At 38.7% G+C, this 25,035-nt stretch overlaps 1 protein-coding gene across 1 annotated transcript in view; it reads left to right on the top strand.

The window, feature by feature from the left end:
* The window catches only part of nck2a (NCK adaptor protein 2a), a 114,063-nt gene extending 89,667 nt beyond the window's left edge, over positions 1-24,396 (top strand). Inside the window, exons 2-4 of the mRNA XM_056465333.1 lie at positions 576-817; positions 17,376-18,166; positions 22,936-24,396. Coding sequence (XP_056321308.1) covers positions 592-817; positions 17,376-18,166; positions 22,936-23,130 — 1,212 coding nt within the window. The 5' untranslated portion in view covers positions 576-591 and the 3' untranslated portion in view covers positions 23,131-24,396. The remainder of the gene's footprint in view (positions 1-575; positions 818-17,375; positions 18,167-22,935) is intronic.
* The last annotated feature ends 639 nt before the right edge of the window (positions 24,397-25,035 follow it).

The raw sequence follows: 25,035 nt of genomic DNA, 5'->3' as shown, positions 1-25,035 counted from the left end.
TTGCAAACAAGTCGGATTCAGGAAGCAGTTAATTTTCTAGTTAATTTCTTCAACAATGCATTGGTCCCTTGACAGTTAAATAGCGAGTATTATTGTTGACATTGAGGAAACACCCCCTTGTTGGGAATCTCAGTCGAACAGAGCAGTGTTTGGATGGCACCAATCACAGAACACTTTCCTAGCAAACAATGCTGCACCAAACTTCCTTTTGTCCCCTTGTCTGTCACATCATTTCTCTGCTCGTCTCTCCTTCCCTCTGGTATATGGGTTGGGTGGAGGGGAGAGAGCGTGAGCTCACCTGACGATTAAGATGTGTTAAATAGAGCATATGTAATCATGTCTGTCTCTTGTCTGAGTCATGCATTTGTCATAAAGGTTTGACTTTCAGTCTTGCTGCAGTGGGAGAACATCTAGACCTTTGTGAAGGACAAAATTGAGACATTTTCAATCATATCTGTACATTTTCTTTGACACTTAATTAATGTTATGGTTGGCCAGTTTGCCATTTGTTAAGCTATTAAGGTTCTTACCTTAATTTCTCTCTCACTTTCTCTCTCCCGCTCTCTCTCTCGCAGTGGGACTCGATGAAAGATGACAGAGGAGGTGATTGTTATAGCCAAGTGGGACTACACAGCTCAGCAAGACCAGGAACTGGACATCCGGAAGAACGAGCGGCTCTGGTTACTGGATGATTCCAAAACCTGGTGGAGAGTGCGCAACGCATCCAACCGCACCGGCTACGTCCCCTCTAATTACGTGGAGCGCAAAAACAGTCTGAAGAAAACCTCACTAGTGAAGAACCTGAAGGACACTCTCGGTAAGAAGTCTTACAGTTCAGTGAAGCATTTCACCAATTTCAAAGCCCTGTCGAACTAAGTCCTGCCGTTCGATAGCCATGTTGGCAACAGCCTCTGGCTAGTGTTAGTGACCACTAGTATTTTCTCAAACATCAGACTTCAAACTACATAAATGTTTCAATAATTTCTACAAAAAGCTTTTTTTACAACCTACTTGTCAACTACTCATATATTACATAAACGCCTAGAACATCAACCTAAATCTCTAGAACTGTGTGCAGGGTTTACGCATCTATAAGATATTCCTAATCAGCAATCTCTGACTATAATTTTAAAGCTTGCTCTCATTTGTTTTGTTTTTATCTTGAACTGTACAGGGATTTTCATAGCTACATGTGCTTTAAGGTTTAAGGTTCTGCTAAGGCCATAAGATAAATGAAGTTGTTTTGATCCAAATGTCACGGTAAAGAGGTTGTGCAGGTCTAGGCCTTGTACTCCTTTTGTAGGAGATGACGTGTATGAAACACCCTCGCAGTTGCCATGCCCTACTTCCCCCATACGCCTCCAGAGCTTCATGCCTTTAACGCACAATCTGTCATCTCAAGGCACTAAGGAGGACTCTTGGGACTCCATTTTTTTTTTTTTGCAGCGAGATGTGTACAAGCCAGCAGCACAAAACAAACAAACTAGGAAGCAACTGAATGAGCTCAGTGCCTTTGATTGCATTTTCTGTGCTTTATGAAAATGTAGGAATTTATTTTTAAGCACTTTGATCTAAAATCACCACGAGGGGCCTGTTCATTCCAGTGAAACATCTTAATATCTTATGCATCACCAAAGGCAAGTGAAGCATCTTACCAATTTTTGATTATTATTACATGTTTTTAGGGTAGAATTGAAATTTGAAATGGTCACTGTTTTAATAAAACATGTCTCTTGTTCAGAAAATCAGTGTATCCCTCGCAGCTGACACTGGACGTCAGGCGCCCTCTGCTGTCATTTAGCTAAACCCACAATATCCTCAAATGTATGGGTATCCTGTTGCACTATACCAGGGGTGTCAAACTCAGTTCCTGGAGGGCCCCAGCAAGGCACAGTTTAGTTCCAATACTGCTCCAACACACTCACCTGTAGGTTTCATACAAGCTGAAGGACTTAATTAATTTTACCAGATGTGTTAAATTAGGGTTGGAACTAAACTATGCAGAGCTGCGGCCCTTTAGGAATTGAAAAAAAAATAATGGAATTGAGACACTTTTGGTTTGAAAATCGTCAGATATGCATTTTATGCTCTGTGTTCTATCATGGCCTGTGTCCGTTGAGTGGTACGGTATGGTATGGGACCGGTCAGTACAGGTCACCTTTATAAGGCTTGCATTTCCACTGCCAAAAGGGTACCAATGGTTTGGTGGGTGTGGTAGATGACAGAAAGTTCCAGTCGACGTCATTCTTGCTTGAGAAAATGACAAAGTAAAACTTTACAGGTTGTTCACATATCATATCAGAAGCACTTCTCAAAAAACAGATACTTTATACACATAAATACTTGTTTGAACATGATTTAACTGTAGATAAATGCAAAATATATGAACACATACAGACCCTTACAGTCTCTGATATATTACCAATTACAGTAAAACTACACACAACATGCATTTAGGCCTTATTTGGCTTAAAAAACAACACGCAACACACACATAGCCCACAGTCAGTGCAAACCTCACATCTCTATCTTTAATCTTCACCAGCACATGTAACCTCTGTTAGAAAGTAATTTCGTCATTCCGAGTTCATAATAGTCCAAAAGGTTATGATAATAGTTAGACATGGCAGTTTGTTCATGTTTTAGGTTGCTGAAATAATCATTTGCTCCTTTGTTTGTTCGGGCTTCTCCTTTTTTTTTTTTGCTCGTCACTTTCGCATTTGTCCATTCCTGAAAGGATTGGATGTCAGAAGCATTTCAACAATTAGGCGCAAGCTATTATCATCAGCACAAGAAGTTCGTCATTTCAAATATAGACGCACGGCAATCGACCACGAGCTCTCTGGAGAAAGTGAAACCGCTCGCGCTTATAGACGTGCTCGTAAAACAACAACAGGACATGGCGGATTTTGTTCTTTTTGGCTTTGTCGCTGTTAATAAAAAAGACGACAAGGTGTGTTTGAGCTCGGCTCGACTATGGCTCGTTATTATAAGTATATAGTATTACGATGTAATGTCTCGGCTGTGTATTTAAAAATGGCACTTACTTTGTTTTCATTCTCCTGCTTGTGCACGTGCTAGTGACACTTCTCTGTAACCCAATAGCGTTCAGCTGCACGTCTAGCTCTGCCTTTTGGTACCCTTTTTTTCATGCTAGGTACCCTTTAGAAAAGGTTACCCAAAAAGTGGCACAGTATGGTTCACTTTATGGTACCTATTGACAGTGGAAACGGCCATAAAATCATATCGAACAATACCAGACCATACCACTCAGTGGAAAAGGGCCATTACATAGTTATTTTATAATTATGGGTCTTACACTACCATATATGAGGAACAAAACAGGCAAGTTATCCATCAGTTTCCCCCTGAGTCGTCTGTCTCAGGACCTACATGAGACACTACAGGTTTTTGAGAATTAATGGAATTCTAGCTCCACAGCATCCAAGTGTCTAGGTCGTAATGTTTCCAATTGCATGCACTGCAGATGGAGAAAAGGAATTCACGGATACTAGTTGAAAATGTAACTTGGAAAGAGAATGTGGAAAACTTAAACTCAGCTATGATCACACTAGAATTTCTTTGGGTTTTCTTTTACTTAAGGTTAAATCCACACTGCACTGAACAGTGTATGTATATATGATTTTTTAAAAATCTTTCCAAATGATTAATAGGTCTACATGAGAATGTGCTCATCCCTGTCTGCGCTTTTGTTCATCCCATATGTGATTACCATGAGCTAACAAGCTCTGAATAACATTTTGCTATTTTGTTAATGAGCTCTGAACTGCAGGAAGCAGTGAATCGATAATGCCTCCTCTGCTGCGGGGGGTGAGACTCAGAGAGCTTTAATAGCTACTGAAGTTGTTAAACACATTGCATTTTCCCCATGCAGACACCCAATGAAACTGGAGTAGGCCATCATTCAACTTTCATAAAAACGGTCTTGCATTTTACCTGCTTCATTTCCTTTGTGTTTCATTGTATTTGTGTGAATTCCAAACAGTTTCATTGGAAAATGAAAGCAGGTTAAGCAAGTGTTGAAATTAGACTCCTCGCTCTGATTTAATCTGTCTGTCCACAACAAAACAGACTGGATGGATCACCTCAGTGAGGCTGATTGTGAAATTATTTCGAGTTCTTGTTACATTAGTATTCCCCCATAGTCTTTGAAACATGGATAACAGTGAACCAGTACTTGTATACCTGAAGGAAGGTCATGAATATGCGACAGTGACCTTCTAAGTTAATTCTGCATTGGGAATTAATTCCCACTGAGGGGCCACCGGGGATCTCTGATTGGTGGTTGTCACGGATACCTGCACTCAAACCCTCCCTCCATCCTGTTAAGCTCCAAACCTGTCACTCTTTGAAGATCAGAGGATCTCGCTAAAGAACTGCCAGCGTACACTCACACATACCCACTTCCTCTTGGCACCTTTGAGTTGTGGAGCTCACACACGCTTACCATCATTCCACTTCAATCTCACGAGAGTGAAGATTGCTGTGAATTGGCGTTCTCTAATAAAACACTCCATCAAGAGAGTCAGAGTCCAGCTCTGCAACATTAGCAACAGCCATTTTCCAGGGTAGTTGCCTACTGTAGCTGCTGCACATTGCCAACTTTGAATTGATTTCAATGGAGAAATGTGCTTTTGAAAGATGCACTTTTGTCGATATTGGTGACGGTGCAGCTGGCTTGACCCCATGGGTCCACAATAACATGTAGTTTTGCAAGCTACACCACCTGACAAAAGTCTTGTCGTTGATCCCAGTTGTAAGAGGAATAAATAATAACTTCTAGTTGATCCTTTGGAAAAGTGGCAGAAGGTAGATTTTTCAGATAAACAATTTGTTGAACTGCATCCCAATCATCACAAATACTGCAGAAGACCTATTGGAACCCACATGGATCCAAGATTCTCACATAAGTCAGTCAAGTTTGGTGAAGGAAAAATCATGGTTTAGGGTTACATTTAGTATGGGGGCATGCGAGAGGTCTGCAGAGTGGATGATCAACATCAACAGCCTGAGGTATCAAGACATTTGTGCTGTCTATTAAATTACAAACCACAGGAGAGGGCAAATTCTTCAGGGATAGCACTCCTTCAGCTCCTACTTCAGCCTCCACATCAAAGTTCCTGAAAGCAAAAAGGTCAGGGTGCTTGAGGATTGGCCAGCCCAGTCACCAGACATGAACATTATTGAACATGTCTGGGATAAGATGAAGGAGGAGGCATTGAAGATGAATCCAAATAATCTTGTTGAACTCTGGGAGTCCTGCCAGAACGCTTTCTTTTCCATTCAAGATTACATTATTAATAAGTTATTTGAACCATTGCAGAAATGTATGGATGCAATCCTCCAAGCCTGCAAGCCTGCATCAAAATAAAGCCATAATCATATTTTATATTGGTAAAATAAGCGTAATCTAAAGGCCTTTGCCTTTCATATGAGCCACCTCTGATACCAAATTATTAATTAAAAGTCAAGCTAAGACTTGTTGTTCCTAAAACTTGGATAGGCAACAAGACTTTTGTCTTTTTTATTGACTTTTACTCTTTCCACTTTGGAGTTCGCAAAAGTTCGCTTCAAGAGTACATGATGACCACAAACAGGCTCATTAGTAGGTTTATGATTCATGAAATAAAAAATGGGACACCCTGGAGCCTCATGGACTTCAAAGTGTAAAGTTTAACATTTGAGCCACCAACTGTGTGGATGTTAAAACCACATTAAGACAGACATTTTTTTCCAATACAGTACATTAACACACAGCATGAACTCTTCACAGAACGTCTTACAAATAAAATTGTACCTTTATCTTTGATTTGGAACTAAAGATCCAGTACATTTGATGTGGGTCTTGCTTCTTGTTATAGTTTTTGACATTCTTTTGGGGATTTTTTTCACTGCAGTGCAATCTGTGGAGAATTGCAGTGAATATTCTTCATGCACAACATTGTTTTTGCTTAATAGAGGCAGGGCTACATTAAAGCCAAATGGAGCCTGCAGGTTTACTGTGGGATCCAAGCTATTCACATATATAGGGAGTTAATTGAATGAAGGGATATATGGGTAATAATGTAGTGTGGAGTTTAATGGGCAGAATAATGGTGGCACCATTATTGCAGCGTTGATGGTTGGATGATTTTGCCTGTTAACAAGTCAAGTTTAATATTGGATAGAAGACATAGGTAAACTGTAGGTGGAAAGGTTAAGGAGAAAGGCGTGATTGTTTTCAGAAAATGTGAGTTAATGTGCAGTTATTTTACCATCTTGTAAATTAATTAAGGGAAAGACAAATGAGAACTTGTAGGTATGCAGTTTTGAAAGTGCCTTTGTGGAATGGTGTATGAATATTCATGTATGACTGTGTTGGAATGGCCATAAGGGAGTTTTCGTTATTGTATAACATGTAGTCGGTTTGTGTGCTGCGTTTTTGTCACTTGAGATGATCTAGAGCAGCTCTTCAAATCTCTTCTGGTCAAGTCAACAGCTTCATCCCTCTCTGGGACTTTTGAAAAGAGGTTTCGCATTGTGTCATCACAAAGACTACTTGCACGCTGTTTTTATAGATTTTTCTATCTTCATTCTCCTCCTTTTTAAAACCTTCTTAGGCATTCCTATCACGTATATGTCACTGGTGGTGGGACGTGCTTCTATTTCTAGATTTCCCAGAAGGTCTTTGTTCTGTTTGTGTTGTAGTTTTCATTCCCTGTCAGCCTCAGCCTCAGAACTACACACCACTTCCAGCCAACACTCTCTCAGTTCTAGAATGAGGAGAAAGTTTTTGTTAATTTTGACTGGAAGATTGACTGTTAAAGTCTTTTTTGCCATCCAGGTCACTCCTCTATTGTAATGTTTTGACAATTACCTAGGCCTCAAGTTGAAATCAATGACTGATTTATGCTTCTGCGTCAAGTGCACGTGTGTGGTCCGGTGTAGCCTTCATGCGGTCGCATAGCCCTCCCCGTGGCTGACGCGCACCTCTCAAAAAATTTAACTACATGTCGCAACGATGCGTAGTGCAAGCTCTACGATTGGTCAGCTTGGTAGCGCTGATTAGTGTGGGTGGTGCTGAGAGCCACGAGCACGGTGGAGCGAGTGTTTACAAGTGTCAAATCCTCTGAAGGAGCTCCAGACAAAATTTTGTTTTGTGTTTACATTATGATTAAAGTTGTTGCACGTCTGCCGGTTTCTGCCCCAGAATAAGCGAGTTTGAGCTACTTGTACGGTAAGGTAGCATTCAGAAAAAACGACATACCAGCCAAGAAATTGGACACAGAGGAACGTTTAATCCTACTGCCAGCTTGCATTTCTGAAGTGTTACTGCAGAGCAACACAAGCAGCACGCAGAAGTATAAATGCTCAGCTACGTGCAAAGCATGTAATCAAGATGCGTCGAGTCACGGTGATCACTCGAAGCAGAAATATAAACCAGCCATAAGGGCCCACTAGCCACAGTTTCATTGATCTAAGCCAAAGCTTGTCCATTTATTGACTGCATCAGCTGACGTGCAGCGAGGGGTTTGCATCTTTAATAAACTGACAGTTCGCATTCATTTAAAGCTAGCTCTCTGCAACTCTCACATGGTCGCCCACTGAAGCTAAGCAGGGCTGCGCCCAGTCAGTACCTGAATGGGAGACCAAATGGGAAAGCACAGTAGGTTGCTGCCGGAAGTGGTGCTACTTAGAGGTGTTAGAGGCCAGAAGGGGGTGCTCAGCTTGCGGTCTGTGTGGGTCCTAACGCCCCAGTATAGTGAAGGGGACTCTATACTGCTCAGTGAGTGCCATCTTTTGGATGAGACATTAAACCGAGGTCCTGACTGTCTGTGGTTGTTAAAAATCCCAGGATGTCCTTCGAAAAGAGTAGGGGTTTAACCCCGGCATCCTGGCCAAATTTGCCCATTGGCCTCTGGCCATCATGGCCTCCTAACCATCCCCATATCATAATTGGCTTCATCACTTTGTCTCCTCTCCCCCAATCAGCTGGTGTGTGGTCTGGCACAATATGGCTGCCGTCGCGTCTTCCAGGTGGATGCTGCACATTGGTGGTGGATGAGGAGATTCTCACCCAATGTGTAAAGCGCTTTAAGTGTCCAGATAAGTGCTATATAAATGTAAGGAATTATTATTATTATTATTATTATGAATGATTAATAAATCTATATGAAACTGTCCCTTAAAAATTACGTCACATCCTCAGTTTCAGGTTCGGGCTCAGGAGCCCAACTGAACCGTGCTCTGGCACACCTCTTCCAATTGGGCCAGGGCCAGCCAACTGAACTGTGCAATCACACTTGTCAAACGAACTAGAAAATGGGGGTCAAATGCTCCCAAACATGCTTCAGATAGCCTAGTGTGAGTATGCCCTTAATGTCCAGTCTTACCTTACCTTCGTATTTCCATTAAACATTAGACAGTATCAAACAAACATAGTTGAAACCAGAACTTGGAAACCCACAACCTCGAAACCACCTGTACTGCAGAGTTTACCTTTAGTCCTGATCAAATTTGCCCACCTGTATCTTTATCTTTTTTAGTACTGTATCTTTTAGTATCTGTATCTTTTTATCCTAAAATTTAAATTAACCTATGCAGGCCTGTTTGATTAGGGTTACAGCTAAACCCTGTAGGAAAGAATATTTCTCTTCTTGCCCAGCCCTGGTTTAACCAAACTTTTCCTGACATTATCTTAAAATATGTTAATTGCATACTAGTCTTATAGCTCTGTGTAATCATTATAGCATCAGTACAGACACCTACATTTGTTTAAAGGTTAATTTAATAAACTGGTATCATAATTAATCATTGCTTGTCATTTTTCTGAGTAGTCCATCCCACTTTCCTTACTGCACAGGGTAACTATGTTAGCTTGAGATGAAGAATGATTTCAGGTTAATTCTCATGTCAGAAAGCCATCGGCAGAGGTATTTTCAGCCTCATGTGCAGTGTAGTGTGAGACTGGCATCCCTAGGGGAAGTACCTGTTAAGAGTACTTGAGTGGTCAGAAACCCAGGAATTGAGGGCTGATGGAAACTTACTTTTTTTGCCTTCACACATTTCAGTTATAGCCTAGACATGTAATTCGCTTGTAGTGTGTGTGTATGTGCAGGTTATGTGGTTTATGAGGACACAATATTGTATAATGACCCAAGACTATAGAATACACAAGACATGTCACTTATATAGTTTATATTTGGGAAAAGAGTAACAGTCAATTTGGCAAATGAAGCACTACCTACTACAGTAGTACATGAGCCAATCATCGATCGCTATAGACTGATGTTTCTCCAGGGGAAAAGCTCAGACCAGATGTGTGCATTTACAACAGTTTTTTGTGGTTCACAAACCCACTGGAATCTCAGCGAATACTTGCTTCACAGACAAAAGAAATATATCCAAATAAAGCTTGAAATCTCTACACTTAAATGAACAAACTGCATTTGAAAAACAAAGTTTTTTTTTAACATGAGGTACAGTCTGTTCTGTCAAACGCCCCACAAACTAGTGAACAAATAGTCACAGTCATTTCTGGAGGAGATTAACCATCAAGACCAAGGTCTGAATTTCTTCGGAAGACCAGTGTGATCTGGCTACAAATGCCACTGCCATAAATGAGGTTGGTGTCGTGATCTTGTTCCTTTCGAGTGTGCATGCGCATTAGCTTGGGCAGTTCAAATGTTTAGAAACGGAACTTATAAGACAGTTGTTGCAATGTTGTTGTAATGTAATCTATGTAATGGTGTAATGTAATCTAATGTAATGTAAGCTTAGCAATCAGTTCTGAAGAATTTGATGTTTTCCCATTTTAACAGAATGCCCGAGCATACTTCCCGAGAGGCGTTTCAAAGATGGCCGCCTACTGAAATGACTTCCCTTAAAGGGACTTTGATAATGACACAAGAATGACCTAGTTGTACTCTATTAAGGTGGTTTATGAGGACATGCCTTGTGTCCTCATAATTCAAAAACACTAAAAATCATTCTTAAGGCCTTTTACATACACATTTTGCAACAGGTTTTCTATGGGTTTTTGTTATAGAGATAGGGTAAGGTCATAGAATAAATGTTTTTTTTTTACATTATAAAATACATTATGCCTATGAAAAGTCCTTGTAAACCATATATGCGTACGTATGTGTGTGTGCGTGTGCGTGCACGCTGCTTTTAGTAGTTTACAAGGACTGAAATGTGTATAATAACATGGGTATTACATAAATATGGATCATGAGGACATGCCTTATGTCCTTCTAATTCAAAATGCTTACAAATCTTTGTAAATGGCATCATATGACATTCAAAGTTTGCCACAGGTTTACTGTGAGGGTAGGGCCACATAATAAGAGTCCTCGTAAACCACCAATATCAATGTGTGTGAGTGTAGGCATGCATGAATGAATGTTTGAAAGCTTTATTTGATAGACTTCTAGAGTATTCTGACAGACGTCAAATGTTCCCTCGCACCCCCATGACTCCATTATTCACCGCATGATTTCTTACCAATTTGACTACTCTTTCTCCTGTCAGATCACATCAGATTGAGTTTATTTCAAACTTCTCATCCTGCTGTACCTCCCCATGTTTTATCAGGATGAGGCAGCTTCAATATACTCTCCTGTTACCTAGGAGGCCCATTGCTCTTGTGTTTCTCATAGACAGTTGGGGTTCGGAGTCTGCAAGGAGTTACTAGGCCTCATCTCAATTTCCACACCTCACTACACTTTCGATGTATTCTATTCATGGTGACGCAAACAGAGCGTGCACATGCACACACATGAAGCTTCTGGTTGTGTGCTTTGTGTGGCCACATGGGATCCGCAGAGGAGACAGGAGTATTGGAGGTGGCAGATTTCCTCTGTTACCTGGGAACAAGTGAGAGGGCTTATTTTTGGCTACCTGTCAAGGCATTGAGTTCAATACTGGGGTCCTGCTAAGAATATGGCAGGGTACCTGTCTGTTTCAATGGCATTTAGAGAATGAATGTTTACTTGTACACAGATAACTGTCAAAAATTCAGCTTATTATAAAAACCCAAGTGTTTTGCTGTCAAAGTGTACACAAGACATACACACATTAAATAAGCCAATACAATGCTTGGTGGTTAAAGAAGCTTACACTACATGCAGAACCACAATTAAGTAATAGGAAACAACCAGTGTGCACTGATGTGGTTTGTGACATCCACACACTTGTCAACATACATTATTTCAGTGGAAAATGTATTCAACTGAAGGCCTTACAAAGAGTAAAGGTTCATGGGGTCAAAATAATTTGAACAGGCACAAATATAATGCCAACTGGCCTATTTCCTAAACATTATAGCCCATGTGAAATCAATGTACAATGTTTATTTTGCTAACTCTCATTGTTACTCTTGAAGTGAATATTTAATCCATGAATATTAATTCACAAAAAAAAAAATGGTTTGTTTTGGTATTCTTCAGTCAAATTCTGGCCACCTGCTTACATGTTTGGAGTGGTGATCCTGTTGTTGATGTCACACTGAGGGCTTCCATGGCAACTATATCAATAACATTAACCATGTTCCTCTTACCGTTAGTTTGCTATGATAGAATCGTGCACAAAAAGCCCCGCCCCTACTTAATATTCTATTTGGGTTGGAAGTACATCAACGTTAAGGGATGTTTTGTTGAAAAGTGTTACCATTTGAAATTGCTAAGTGTTTTGAAGGTGATAAAATGTAAAAAGCAGTGCTCTCTAATAAATCATGTGCAAGCCTATTTGTCAATATTGAATTATTGAACTAGTATCACAACCACAACAATGGTTTATTCATTTGTCGTCTTCTGAGAAAACCGTTGATGGACGCCTAGTTATGAAAGACGCCGGAGGAGCACAAGCATGAAGCACATTAAAAAATAGTGTAGGAAACCGAATCCACTTGCTCGTGCTTTTAACTATGCAACATGTGAATGGATTCCAGTTGGGTTTCCCCACCTCAGGTCAGAATAACAACACACGCGAAAATGAGTGCCGTGACAAGCAACAGTGAAGAGATTGAAAATAAAAAAGGATGTACAGATGTCACCAGAGAGTGGCTTTTTGGTTTCTTTTCTGGTGCATCCCAGCCACTAGCACCCCATCTGAAAGATTTTTTTAGCATGGGGGCTAATGTAGTCATTCAGCTTCACAATTTGTAATGTTGCAGTATGTATTGAATAATGATGGTTGTTTTTTTTTTTTACTTGAAAGCTCAGATTTGATTAACATAATTTGTGTTGCTGACAAGCGGCAACCTCCCGCTCTCCCTCGGGAGGCCAATACGGAAGTAACAGAAACTGCAATTCATCAAAATTCCACTAGTCCTGGCTCCATAATAGAGCAAGTTGTAATTGAGCCCACTGTTAGAATGGTCAACTTTACAGCAGAAAAAAAGGTGTTTACAGCCTGGTACAAAGAACGATTTTGGTTCATATAGCTATTATTACCCTCCATGACAACTGTGAGGGGGGTGAATTTTTTTATAACTCATCCATTTCCTTTATATTAGGTTATATTAAGTTTGCATAATTAAGGGCGTGGCCACTTGAGTGACAGCTAGGTCTCGCTGGTCGCCGTCACTTCACCTCAGCTGAATCCGGCAGATTAGCCACTGATCTCGGCATATTCATCGTATTTTTGTTTTGTTTATGTGGCTTTACACAGTCAGCTGCCTTTTGGACATATTTCTTACAATTATCAGATGATATGGGATGCTGTGTGCACTTAATTGTGCTCACAAACCGTTTACGTGGCCTCCGTTTCCCATGTGAGTAAAGTTATATACTTGTATACCATCTCTATAAATGTATTTGTTTTATTTAAGATCATTTATCATTAATATTTTTCTTTAGACCCGTAAAGCACTCCAGAATGTGACAGATTGATTAGCTGTAGGCTCTAGAACAGTCATCTGAAGCGTTATCATACTGTGTTGTGCTGGATTTTATCAATAGTCTTGCATTTACTAACACACACACATATCTGAAGTGTTTGGAAGTAATTCGCGTTTTCCTCCTGTAGAAAAACGTCATAAGAGCAATGTTTAGTGGGTCAATGTATTACTACAGTGTTTTTGAAAGTCTAAACACTTTATTGACATAGTGTACAGCCAAGCACATGTGGTCAGAACACAAACGAGTCGCAGGTAATAAAGTATCAAGCGTTTCTCCCAAAGTAAAGTCTGTCTGCCAGGTCTAAGCATAGGGGTCTAAGCAAAGTGCCAGCAGGTGTCTGTAGCTCCGCCCACTCTCCGCCTCTTTGCCCTTGTTTGGTATCCCGCCGTGGGTGCGATGACGCGCGAACAAAATGGCGACGGTTGGCCGCGCCTACTTGTGGCTTCTTTTGCGCTCTTCAGAAACCTATGGGTGACGTCACGGATACTCCGTCCATATATTTTACAGTCTATGGTTGCTGACAGAGTCTGAGGTTTACTGTGTCATTATAGACACCTTACAGATGTTGATCAACCTTAAAGTTTGCTTTGATTGTTCAGCGTTTACACTTCATCATTGCATACACTTTGTAACATTTTACTTATCACTTCTGTTTATTTTATTATGAGACATAAGAGACAAGAAATGTTTGGCTCTCAACGACTGTGCCTTTGTGGATCTATACAGGCCGAAGAAGCTCTTTTGTTGATAAATTTGTGTGGTCAATGGCTTGGCAGGGTTCTTTACCTACAGTACCGGCCTACTGCACCTACCTAATTTGCATGCTTAGTTTAGCCATCTCCACCTAGTCACTGCCCTCCTCCTAAAAACATATATATAGACAGGACAGCTCTGTCTCAAATCTGACTTGTTAAACTTGCAGACTTGTAGATTTGTGACAGACTCATTTTAGACTACTCTTGACATGGTAAGAGACTCCTGTAGGCTCTTGCAAACACATTTACTTTATGAAGATGCTGTTTGACTGCAGAACAACCAACACCTCTAAATAAATAAATTCAGCTTGAAATGAGTCTCCTGGACTGCGTTCTCATGTTTCCAACTTCTGTGCATTTATGAGACTGAATTTTGTAGCCAATTTCTGTTTCTAAGGTTACGTATTTCTTTGTTAGATAACCAGATTAGAGTAATCCCATTTTTCTTTAAAGCTGAATTTGAAACTCTTCAATCCTTAATCTCTCCTTTTCTTCCACGGTTCCCAATGCAGCCCCAGGACTCAAGTGTTTATTTCTTTTTCTCTTTCTAACACAGTCAGATCACTAGTCTTGAGTAGATCAGCTTCGCTTTACACAGAAGCAGCAGCAATCTTCTATAGTACAATAATGCTTTAAGGCATCAGGGAACTTAAGGGTACTTTGCAGTCTCTGGTTCATTAGAGAGTAGGAATGGGAGTTGTACAGAATTTAAAGAAGCGTTTGAGTTCTGTGCTACTCGCATCAGCAAACTGAGTAGTATCTCATTTTGTTTTGTGGGACTTTCTTTCCTCACGTTAAATTCAGGATGCAAACTCACAGGATTTAAGATTATCAACCAAACACAGGGATGCATTAATAAAGCAATGAACACAGTGATGGTAAAAGCTAGATATGCGCCAATATTCAATATACCGTGATAAAGAACAAGACAAGAACAAAACTCCACCTGTTACCTGGGAGGCCCATTGCTCTTGCGCTTTTTAGTTGGGGTTCGGAGTCTACAAGGAGTTACTAGGCCTCATCTCAATTTCCACACATCACTACACTTTCAATGTATTCTATTCATAGTGACTCAAACTGAGCGTGCACATGCACACATTCAAAGCTTACTAATATAATTGACAATATTAAATAAAGTGAATCATTATTTATTATTTAAACTGTTAGAGCGTCTATTAAGACTTTTCATATTGTTTTATTCATAACAGCACCAAATTCTTGAAGACTTATTTATTTGAATTTATTATAACATGAACAATTTCACACGTCATTCTAGTCTACAACATTTAAAATTCTGCGACTAGTTACAGGCCTTTTGTTCGTTAACTTAAGGTTCCATTTGTTAACATCAGATAATTCGGTCACACTTTATTTTGATGGTCCGTTTGTTGTATTTAAGTTACATTGCATCTACATACCAACTTATTCTCATTAGATTTTAAGTAGACTGTTAGGTTGGGGTTAGGGTTAATGTAAGTTGACATGTACTTGCACAATTTCATATAGTCAGATAAATGTCTGTTGAATGTCTTCTATCAACAGATATTAAGCAGACAGTCTACTAATACTCAAATGGACCATCAAAATAAAGTGTTACCAATAACTAAAGTCATTGTGATGACAACTACAAAAATGGTTTATTAATCTTAGCCAATGTTAATTTCTTAGTTAATGCCTGATAACACATTAAAATCAAATGAGTTAATGACCAGTAAAATAGTTAAAATGTTTTATTAACTTTAGCATATAACTATAATATGGCTATTTTTAACTGTTGATGTTTAATGCATTAACTAACATTAAGATCCAGACATTATTTGCTATTTCTGCACAGAATTTTGTACAAATAAAATCTGGATTAATGCAGAAAAAATTTGAGAGTATAGTAACTAAAATGTAATTAAAATAAAACACTTTTAAACTTTTTTTTAAGGTTTATAATGCAGATCCGATTAGAAACACTTGTTTGGTAAACAGAATCTCTTTTATATAGTATATCTATATAAAAAAAAAATGACAAACTGTATTCAAAAATCATATAAACATTTGCATATTATTCAGTAATATAACAGAATAACAATATGAAAACCTGAATAAATATATATTTACATATGTAAAACAAATAATAGGCTAAACGAATCTGCTCAAAACTGTGGGTGCAGATTCGACATGGATCTACAGTGATACCTATTGTACTTGATCATATTTTTGCAATTTAATTAGTTTAACACATTTACTCTGAACATGTATACACAATAAAGCAGTATTCTTTGGTTATTATACCTGTTAAAGTAATTTGTTCACATTTTTATTTAAATCTACTGTACAGTTCACGCTATTAACAAACAACTAACTAAGACTTTTAGCTCAATAAACTACTAAGTAGCTGTTTAATAATAGTAAGGTAATAGTTGGGTTTAGGGACCAAGGATTAGGCATATATAATAAGATTATACTTGTAAAAGTGCTAATAAACAGTCAATATCTTAATAATAGAAAAGTATTAAGCTACTAATAAATGAATTGTTATTTCAACTAAAGTGTTACCGTAATGTTTTTTGAAGCATAGGTCCGTGATAATACTGTATACCATCATCAGTTTATTTGATACCAAAAGTGTATACCAGCAGAAGCCCAGTAAAAGATCTTGTTTGGAAATATTAGGGCCGTGATACACCAAGCCGACGAACGGCTTCGTCAGTCAGCGTCGATCTGGCTAATAAATGTCAGCTCTCATTTTAACATATTGCATTGACCCGGTTCAGTGTGTAGAATCGGCATCGGCCATTGCCTGAAGAGATTGCTCAGACTGGTTATTTAGCAACAAATCAGAGTACGAGTGTGACGTAGTGAAGTAGCAAGTAAATAGTTCAAATCAAGAAGGAACACAAAGCAGCCAGCTATAATTTCGCTACATTTCTCAAATATTTGCAAACAATATGGATTATTAGATTATCAGACTTATTTGCAGGAGGGAATTCCTTCAAGGTGAGTGAAAATTATTATTGTGATAATGAACGCTGCTTTGTTTATGCTTTGGACGTGCGCATCGGAAGATCCAGTTTTAAATGAACTGTACAATTCACGCTATTAACAATCCATTAACCATTAAGACATTTAGCTCAATAAACAACTAAGTAGCTGTTTATTAATAGTTAGTAAGGTAGTAGTTGTGTTTAGGGACCTAGGGTTAGGCATGTAAAATAAGAACAGTCAGTATCATAACGGACAGGTAATAAGCTAGTAGTAAATAGTGTGAATTGTTACTTCAACTTAATTTTTACCATAATCATAGGTCAATACTGTGATAATAAAATAGGTCAAAACTGTGATAACTCGCGAGGGAAATTTGAGATCTCAAAGAGCGTACTCTGCGGCCTCTCGTGGATTCACAAAAACAAAAACTGCAGAAGAACGTGCCGCCGGGATGTATTTCACGGTCTTTAGAAACGTCTGTAGAGGTACGTTTTCAGAATGAGCCTGGGTTGCTCACTTCAGTTGGCTATTTGGTGCATTCACATACAGCTTTTTGGTCCAGATGTGAGCCAACACAAGGCAACAACACAGTTGGGTTTCATTGGTGCTAGTTGTTTGCCATCGGCTTGGTGTGTCTCGGCTTGATTTAAAGACCTTTTAATCCTCTAATGAATCATTAATCATTTCAAGTTTGATTTGCTAGATTTCTACTTACTGATGTGCCTCTCTCTGTTCCTCTCAGGACTGGGCAAAACAAAAAGGAAGACCAGTGCTCGTGATCCATCTCCCACACCCAGCACAGAGGCAGAATATCCATCCAATGGCAGCGCAGGAGGTGGTGGAGGGGGCGGAGCTGAGCGAATCTATGACCTTAACATTCCAGCATTGGTGAAGTTCTCTTACGCCGCCGAGCGGGACGATGAACTCAACCTCGTCAAAGGGGAGCGGGTGGTCGTCATGGAGAAGTGCAGTGATGGCTGGTGGAGGGGTAGTCATGCTGGCCGCGTTGGCTGGTTCCCGTCTAACTATGTCCAAGAGGAGGTGGGATACGCAGACAACGATGGAGTCTTCGGGGACACTGTGGGGGGGTTCCGGTCTTTGAAGGTGGGGCAAGGTGCAGCGATGGCCAACGGCCGGCCGGGGGGATCCGGGAGCTACGTTCTGCATATGGTCCAGACTCTGTACCCCTTCAGCTCAGTCACAGAGGAGGAACTAAACTTTGAGAAGGGTGAGACTATGGAGGTTTTGGAAAAGCCCGAAAATGACCCGGAGTGGTGGAGGTGTAAAAACAGCCGCGGAATAGTAGGCCTTGTGCCTAAGAACTATGTGGTAGTGCTCAACGACGGGCCGGTAGCGAAGGGCTTAGGGTCAAGTCATGGCTCCCCTCACATCAGTCACACGGTGCCCTCACGTATAGGCAAATTTGCTGGAAAGGACTGGTACTATGGTAATGTGACACGGCAGCATGCAGAGTGTGCGCTTAATGAGAGAGGAGTGGAAGGAGACTTTCTCATACGAGACAGTGAGTCGTCGGTAAGTCCAACTGATTTCCTTCACACTCACTTTCCAAACAGTTACACATAGATTCATTTAATATCCTTCGGCTTAGTCCCTTATTTATCAGGGGTTGCCACAGCAGGATGAACCACCAACTATTCCAGCATATGTTATAGACAGCAGACGCCTTTCCAGCTGTAACCAGTGCTAGCCTAGCCCAGCCGGGACTCGACTTAATGATACTTCTTGCTGTGAGGCAACAGTGCTAACCACTGAGCCACCGTGCCGCCCTTGTTACACGTAGCTATCAAGCCTTATTTAGTTATATAATGTATGGTATGAAACCAAAGTGGGAAGAAACTGCACTAGACATCTGAACCACACAGTGTGAGCCAATTATTTGTGCGGCCCACTGGACAGTGGATCAGTTTACTCGCACGGCACACTGAATGGATTGTGTGGCAGAGACCAATTTGGACGGTGCTGAATAAACTATGAAACATGGACAGCTTATGTGAATTTATTCGAGACTTTGAGTTCTCATAGAGTCCAGTATGATCAAAATCTTACATTAAAGAAAATGTAGATTATGTATTGAATGCATATACTGGAATTATATTTTTTAAAGCAAATTTGCTGTTGTAGAACAAAAATACAGCATTACTGTTAGGCCTGTCACGATATCTGTTTTGTTGTACGATATATTGCACCAAAATATATTGTGATAAACGATATTATTGTCATTTTATGCCACTTATTGTGTAATGCCAGAATGACAATATAATGTCATCACAATGCTACACTGTTAAAAAAATACCTAATTTTACGGTTTATTTCCGGCAGCTAGGGTGCCGGAAATAAACCGTACAATAACGGCCGTTAAATTACAGAAATTTACTGTAAAATAACCGAGGATCAATTACAAAAATTGAAACTTAAGGAAATTTCTGTGATTTAATGTCTGTTATTTTACAGTGAATTTCTGTAAAACCGTAAAATTACAGGTTTTTTTTTTTTTTACAGTGTTAGTACACTCTTCTAAAGAACACAATATTTTAATCTTAAGAATATTTTATTTAATTAAAGTCATTTTAACTATTTAATAATTAGGCATTGGAGTCAGAATGTGAAAACGCATATCCTTAATATATAGTAATAAATGTTAACAAAAGAGTGCAAGGTAAAAAGTAACAGAGGCTGCGATATCTGCTACTAGATCTATTTTCATTCTTCAGGCACCCACATGAAAATATACTAAAGTAATTTATAGTAAATACTTTAGTGTTTTTTTTAACTATACTGACACTGAAACCTCCAATAGAGATAGTGATGTTGCACGATCAGCTAAAATGTTGCTAGAATAGTTTTTTATGTATGAGCGATATACAGTTGAAGTCTGAAGTCTTGAATTCTGTGTAACAGTGAGAAAATTTTCTCAACACATTTTTAAACATAATAATTTTAATAACTCATTTATAATAACAGATTTATTTTATCTTTGCCATGATGACAGTAAATAATATTTGACTAGATATTTTTCAAGACACTTCTATACAGCTTAAAGTGACATTTAAAGGCTTAACTAGGTTAATAAGGTTAACTAGGCAGGTTAGGGTAATTAAGCAAGTAATTGTATAACGATGGTTTGTTCTGTAGACTATAGAGAGAAAAAAAAGCTCAAATGGGCTAATCATTTTGACCTTAAAATGTTTTTTAAAATATTAAAAACTGCTTTTATTCTAGCCGAAATAAAACAATTAAGACTTTTTTCAGAAGAAACAATATTATCAGACATACTGTGAAAATTTCCTTGCTCTGTTAAACATCATTTGGGAAATATTTAAAAAAGAATATTCAAAGGGGGGCTAATAATTCTGACTTCAATTGTATATTGCATCACCAAAAATGACTGAAGTCATGTCCATGTGTTGTGCGATAAGTCTATATATTGATTATTGTGACAGGCCTAATTACTGTGTCGTTATTTTAGATCTGATGACTATGAAAAAAATTTTCAAAGGAATTACAGTACATCTTAGTTGTCCAATAAAAACTCTCCTCCTGGTTTTACATTTACAATTCTCCTGACGTTGCTAGTGCTATTTCTATCTAATCTAACGTAAGATAGCATACTCACAATTGTAGGTAAATCTTATTATATTGTAAAACGCTACTAATATTTCCATTTTGCCCATGAATATTTCAGTTAAGCTGTGATATATGATACTGTTTTAAATAGAACACAAATAAACTGTTTGTTTTTACCCGCACACAATGTTAAACGCAGCTTTAAATTACCAGCTGTGGGTAAAAGGTTAAGAATGTCAAATCATTGATCATCCCACAACCAAGTGTTTCACAAATGTTTTGTGTAGTTTGCTGATGAAGTATATGTAATTTGCACAGATATAGCACACACACACAATTTTGGTGACAGTTTAAATATTAATTGATAGTGCAGAATGTGGCTTATCTAAACAACAAACGAAGGCTCGCTTATCTATGTATTTATTTTTTTATTTATTTGTTTATTTATTATATATTTTTTAGAAGTAACGAACCTCGAAAGTACCTATGCTAAATTTCTATTGAGGGTGGAGTTTTTGATTTACTTTGTTAAATGAATAAGTACATTTTAGGCAAACAGTGCCAAAATATTATGTGTTTTCAAAATGTTAAAAAGGCTAATTAACAATACATCAGGGAAGATACTATAATATAATTCAAAGCTAAATATAGAAACAATCTAATCAAATCTACTATAGCACAGTTATTAAAAAGAAAGATTTTTCATTCATTCATTTTCGGCTTAGCCCCTTTATTAATTTGGGGTCTCCACAGCAGAATGAACCGTCAACTTATCCAGCATATGTTTTACGCAGCGGATGCCCTTCCAGCTGCAACCCATCACTGGGAAACATCCATACACTCTCATTCACACACATACACTATACCAGGGGTGGGCAAACTCGGTCCTGGAGGGCCGGTGTCCTGCACAGTTTAGCTCCAACTCTAATCAAACACACCTGCTTATAGATTTCTAGTGATCTTGTACGGACAATTTAGCCTACGCAATTCACCTATACTGCATGTCTTTGGACTTGTGGGGGAAACCGGAGCACCCGGAGGAAACCTTCATGAACATGGGGAGAACATGCAAACTCCACACAGAAAAAGCCCAGCCGAGGCTTGAACCAGCTACCTTTGTGCTGTTAGACGATCATGCTACTCACTGCGCCACCGTAACCCCTAAAAAGATTAACATTGCATTTTATTTATAAAAATAAATTACAGATCTCCATAAAGTATGGGAACAAGGGCTGATCAGGGATCTATAATAATAATAATACTAATGTACAAAATTTTAACTCAAATTAATATAATTAGGGAACAAGAGGCTGATTAGGGATCTAGAATAATAATGAGCCTCACACAGGTGATTGGGCTTGACAAACCACCTGTAGGAGACAGTCTTTCGTCTCTCTGACACTTTAACTGATATTAACTGACCAGTTTTGCACATTTGCACCAAACACATTCTTACAATCACTCTATATAAAAAAACAAAACAAAAAACATGCATTTATGGAGTGAGTGAGTGGGCTTGACACTTTGATTAATCAGAGTATCTCCCATCCATTCCATATCTGTTTTCAAACAAAACAAGGAAAACTAAGAAAACAGCTGTTTTTTGGTTTTTCATTTGCCCACAAAAAAAGCAAAAAAATGAGATTTTGGCTTGATTTTTGATTTTAGGTTTAGAGTAGGAAAACAGACAAACGACTTTATAATTCATTATACACATGTAGGCAGTACTGAAATGCCCCTTTTTCCTCTGATTGGTCGCCATGATATATATAATAGGAGGAAATTAAATAAAAACAAATGGTACCCTTTGTTATAGCCCCAGGGTCCAATGTGGTCTGGTCCTGCAAATAACTATTAAAAAACTAAACAATAAAAAACCACTAAGTGAACAATATAAATTATTATTATTATTATTATTATTATTATTATTATTATTATTATTATTATTATTATTATTATTATTATTTAGGCCTACAGTAGCTCTGAAATAATCATGCAAACCAGGTGCTGCTCAGAAATAGTATTTTTGCTCAGCATCAGGTTCACAGCAGCAAGAAGTTTGGCGGCGAACTATAGGCATATTATTATTATTATTATTATTATTATTATTATTATTATTATTATTATTATTATTATTATTATTATATAGGCCTTGATCGTAAGCAATAATGCTGCTCGGAAACAGCTATCTTTGCTCAGCATCAGGTGCTAAGCAAAGCTTCGTCACGAGCTCAGATTTGGTTTACCAATCACAGGAAAATGGGTGTTTCAGCACCGCCCACATGTGTATAATGAATTATAGTCATTTGTCCGTTTTCCTACCCTAGACCAAAAAATGAAAATCGAGCCAAAATCTTTTTTTCTTTTTTTTTTTTTTTTTTTTTTTTTGTGAGCAAATGAAAAATCAAAAAACGTCCGTTTTGCCTTTTTTTTTGTTTGTTTGAAAATGTATATGAAATAGATGGAAGATACCCTGATTTTGATTTAACTCTACTGGCCAAGAAGGCTACAGTCCTAAATTCTTGCCTATTATCTTACCTTAGTATCTGTCAGGCATTGTTTCATTTTAGTCAGTACTGCCATCTGGTGTTTGAACATGAAACAGCAGAAGCTACAATGTCCCATTGATTTATTTTCCCATGTCTCTCTCTCCCTCTCCCTCTCTCTCTCTCTCTCTCTCTCTCTCTCTCTCTCTCTCTCTCTCTCTCTCTCATCAGCCCAGTGATTTCTCCATTTCTCTGAAAGCTGTGGGAAAGAACAAGCACTTCAAGGTGCAGCATCAGGATGGGGTGTACTGCATCGGTCAGCGGCGTTTTAGCAGTATGGATGAGCTTGTAGAGCACTACAAGAAAGCGCCCATCTTTACCAGTGAGCAAGGAGACAAACTCTACCTTGTCAAGGCCCTTGGCTGAATCTGACCTTTTTTTTCTTCAACAGACATTACCTCTTTTCCTGTTTCCTGTTTTTTTTTTTTTTCTCTTCCTGCACACTCCTCGGACTTTACACGAACATAGGATGCTTTCCCAAGCATTGACATTTCAGATCCCTACATTGCCTCCACTCTTGTAGGGAGCAGTAGCAACTTTAAACAAAGATGTCCGTCCTTGATAACTGTGTCCAAATTTGAAGGTTTATAGGTAAATAATGTAAAGACAATGCCGTTTTCAAAGCTGTTCTTCAGCTCTTCCTGCTTTCTTGCTGGTTAATCCGCAACCTCAAGCCACATTACATTAGTTTACATTCTTCTGCCCCAAAGAGAATCGCAGTATGTACATTTGTAGCTCCTGTTCTGAATGGATTCATCTGCGTGTCTTGATTCATGAAACTGACGGCCTGGAAAAGAACAAGGAGTGATTTGGTTCCCAACGGATTGGTCGTTTCCATTCACAGAGGAGTTCGTCTGAAGATCACCCAAACATTTCAGTGTGTTTACACTGTCTTAATCCGAACCCAAAGTAATATGTAGGATAACAGTCAGATTTCATCCTGTATTAAATCGGTGCTGTCCCATTCTCTGAGCCTTTAGACTGTTTTTTGCATCTACAGTCCGTCCAGCATTAATGAAGTAAGTGTTTGGACTTACCTTCACAACTTTCCAGGTATTTCTCTTGGATCCGAGTCACTTCAGGGTTTCTTCAGAATCAGGGTACTTCATAAAGGGAGATCAATGCTGCAGAGACGGGGATAAAGAGAGAGACTGTAGCTTGTAAAAGAGAGAGAGAAAGAGAGAGAGAGAGAGCAGTTTCAGAGTTTTGAATGTGTGTCCTTTCAACCAAATGTGCCACCCCACTTCCAGTTCTGCTACTATTGATGTCTTATTGCACCTCACCAACTCTGCTCTCAGTAACACATCGTTGATTGTGAACACTAATTCACGAGTAATAAAAACAAATGATTTTATTTCTTTACGTTATGTTAGTTACTCTGTTTACCAATAAGCGTGTTGGTCAAGGGGTCTTCAGATTTTTTTTAAGTCTATTTGTCTGAATGTTATTGAGCAATGTTATTTAATTCCTCTTTCCACTGTATGTACATATATATATTATATTAAAGATAAAAGATATGGTGCATATATATGAATCGTTTAGATCCAGCATTATGGTACTGTATTGAGGACAGTGTGGTGAGAATTGAAATACTTTTGTTCAATAAAAGTTTTGCAGAATAAGTTAAAAGGACCTTCTGTGTTGTGGCCTGTCTTTTCTTATTGTTTTTTTAGCAGACCAGATTTCTGTTGTGCGGAGAAAGAATGTATGTATACTTACATCACAAAACCTGCTGAGAGATGTTTAAAAAAAGTATCACATTTTTATCTGTCATGTGTGCCGTTAACCAATAGATGTCGCTAACGGACAGCTCTGGAGAAAGAAGAAATTACAAGTGAAGTAAACCTTACCAAACGCGTTTTCTTTCTTTCTTTTTAACCTTTAGACCCATTTGAATGTATCTTTCATTCTATGCTAACGTCAACCACCATTTGTTTTCCTAAATTACCTCTGATATTTACCAACTGTAATAAGCAAAGGCAATTAAAGGTGCTGTATGTCGGCTTTTGACTCTGCTGAAGCATAAAAATACCTTAATATGTTTGCAGATATTTAAGAAACATGACAAGTGAACATTCTTGTTTATCTTGCCTGTCTGTCGTTGTTTGTTTTTTAACCTGCCCACTGCCACTTCAGCTAATTATATTTCAGCAAGACAGGTTAGTTGTTGGAAAACCGCGCATTCCATTCATTCAGTCAGAAAGCATCTCAAAGTGTGCTTCCGTGACCGAAATGCGACCTCCGGTGGACAGCAACAGCCCCAAAATGAGA

The sequence above is a fragment of the Danio aesculapii genome, chromosome 9 (assembly GCF_903798145.1).
Source record: "Danio aesculapii chromosome 9, fDanAes4.1, whole genome shotgun sequence".
In the NCBI taxonomy this organism is placed as follows: Eukaryota; Metazoa; Chordata; class Actinopteri; order Cypriniformes; family Danionidae; genus Danio; species Danio aesculapii.
Note: the sequence above shows the minus strand (reverse complement) of the source record. Positions and strands in the feature narration are given on the sequence as shown.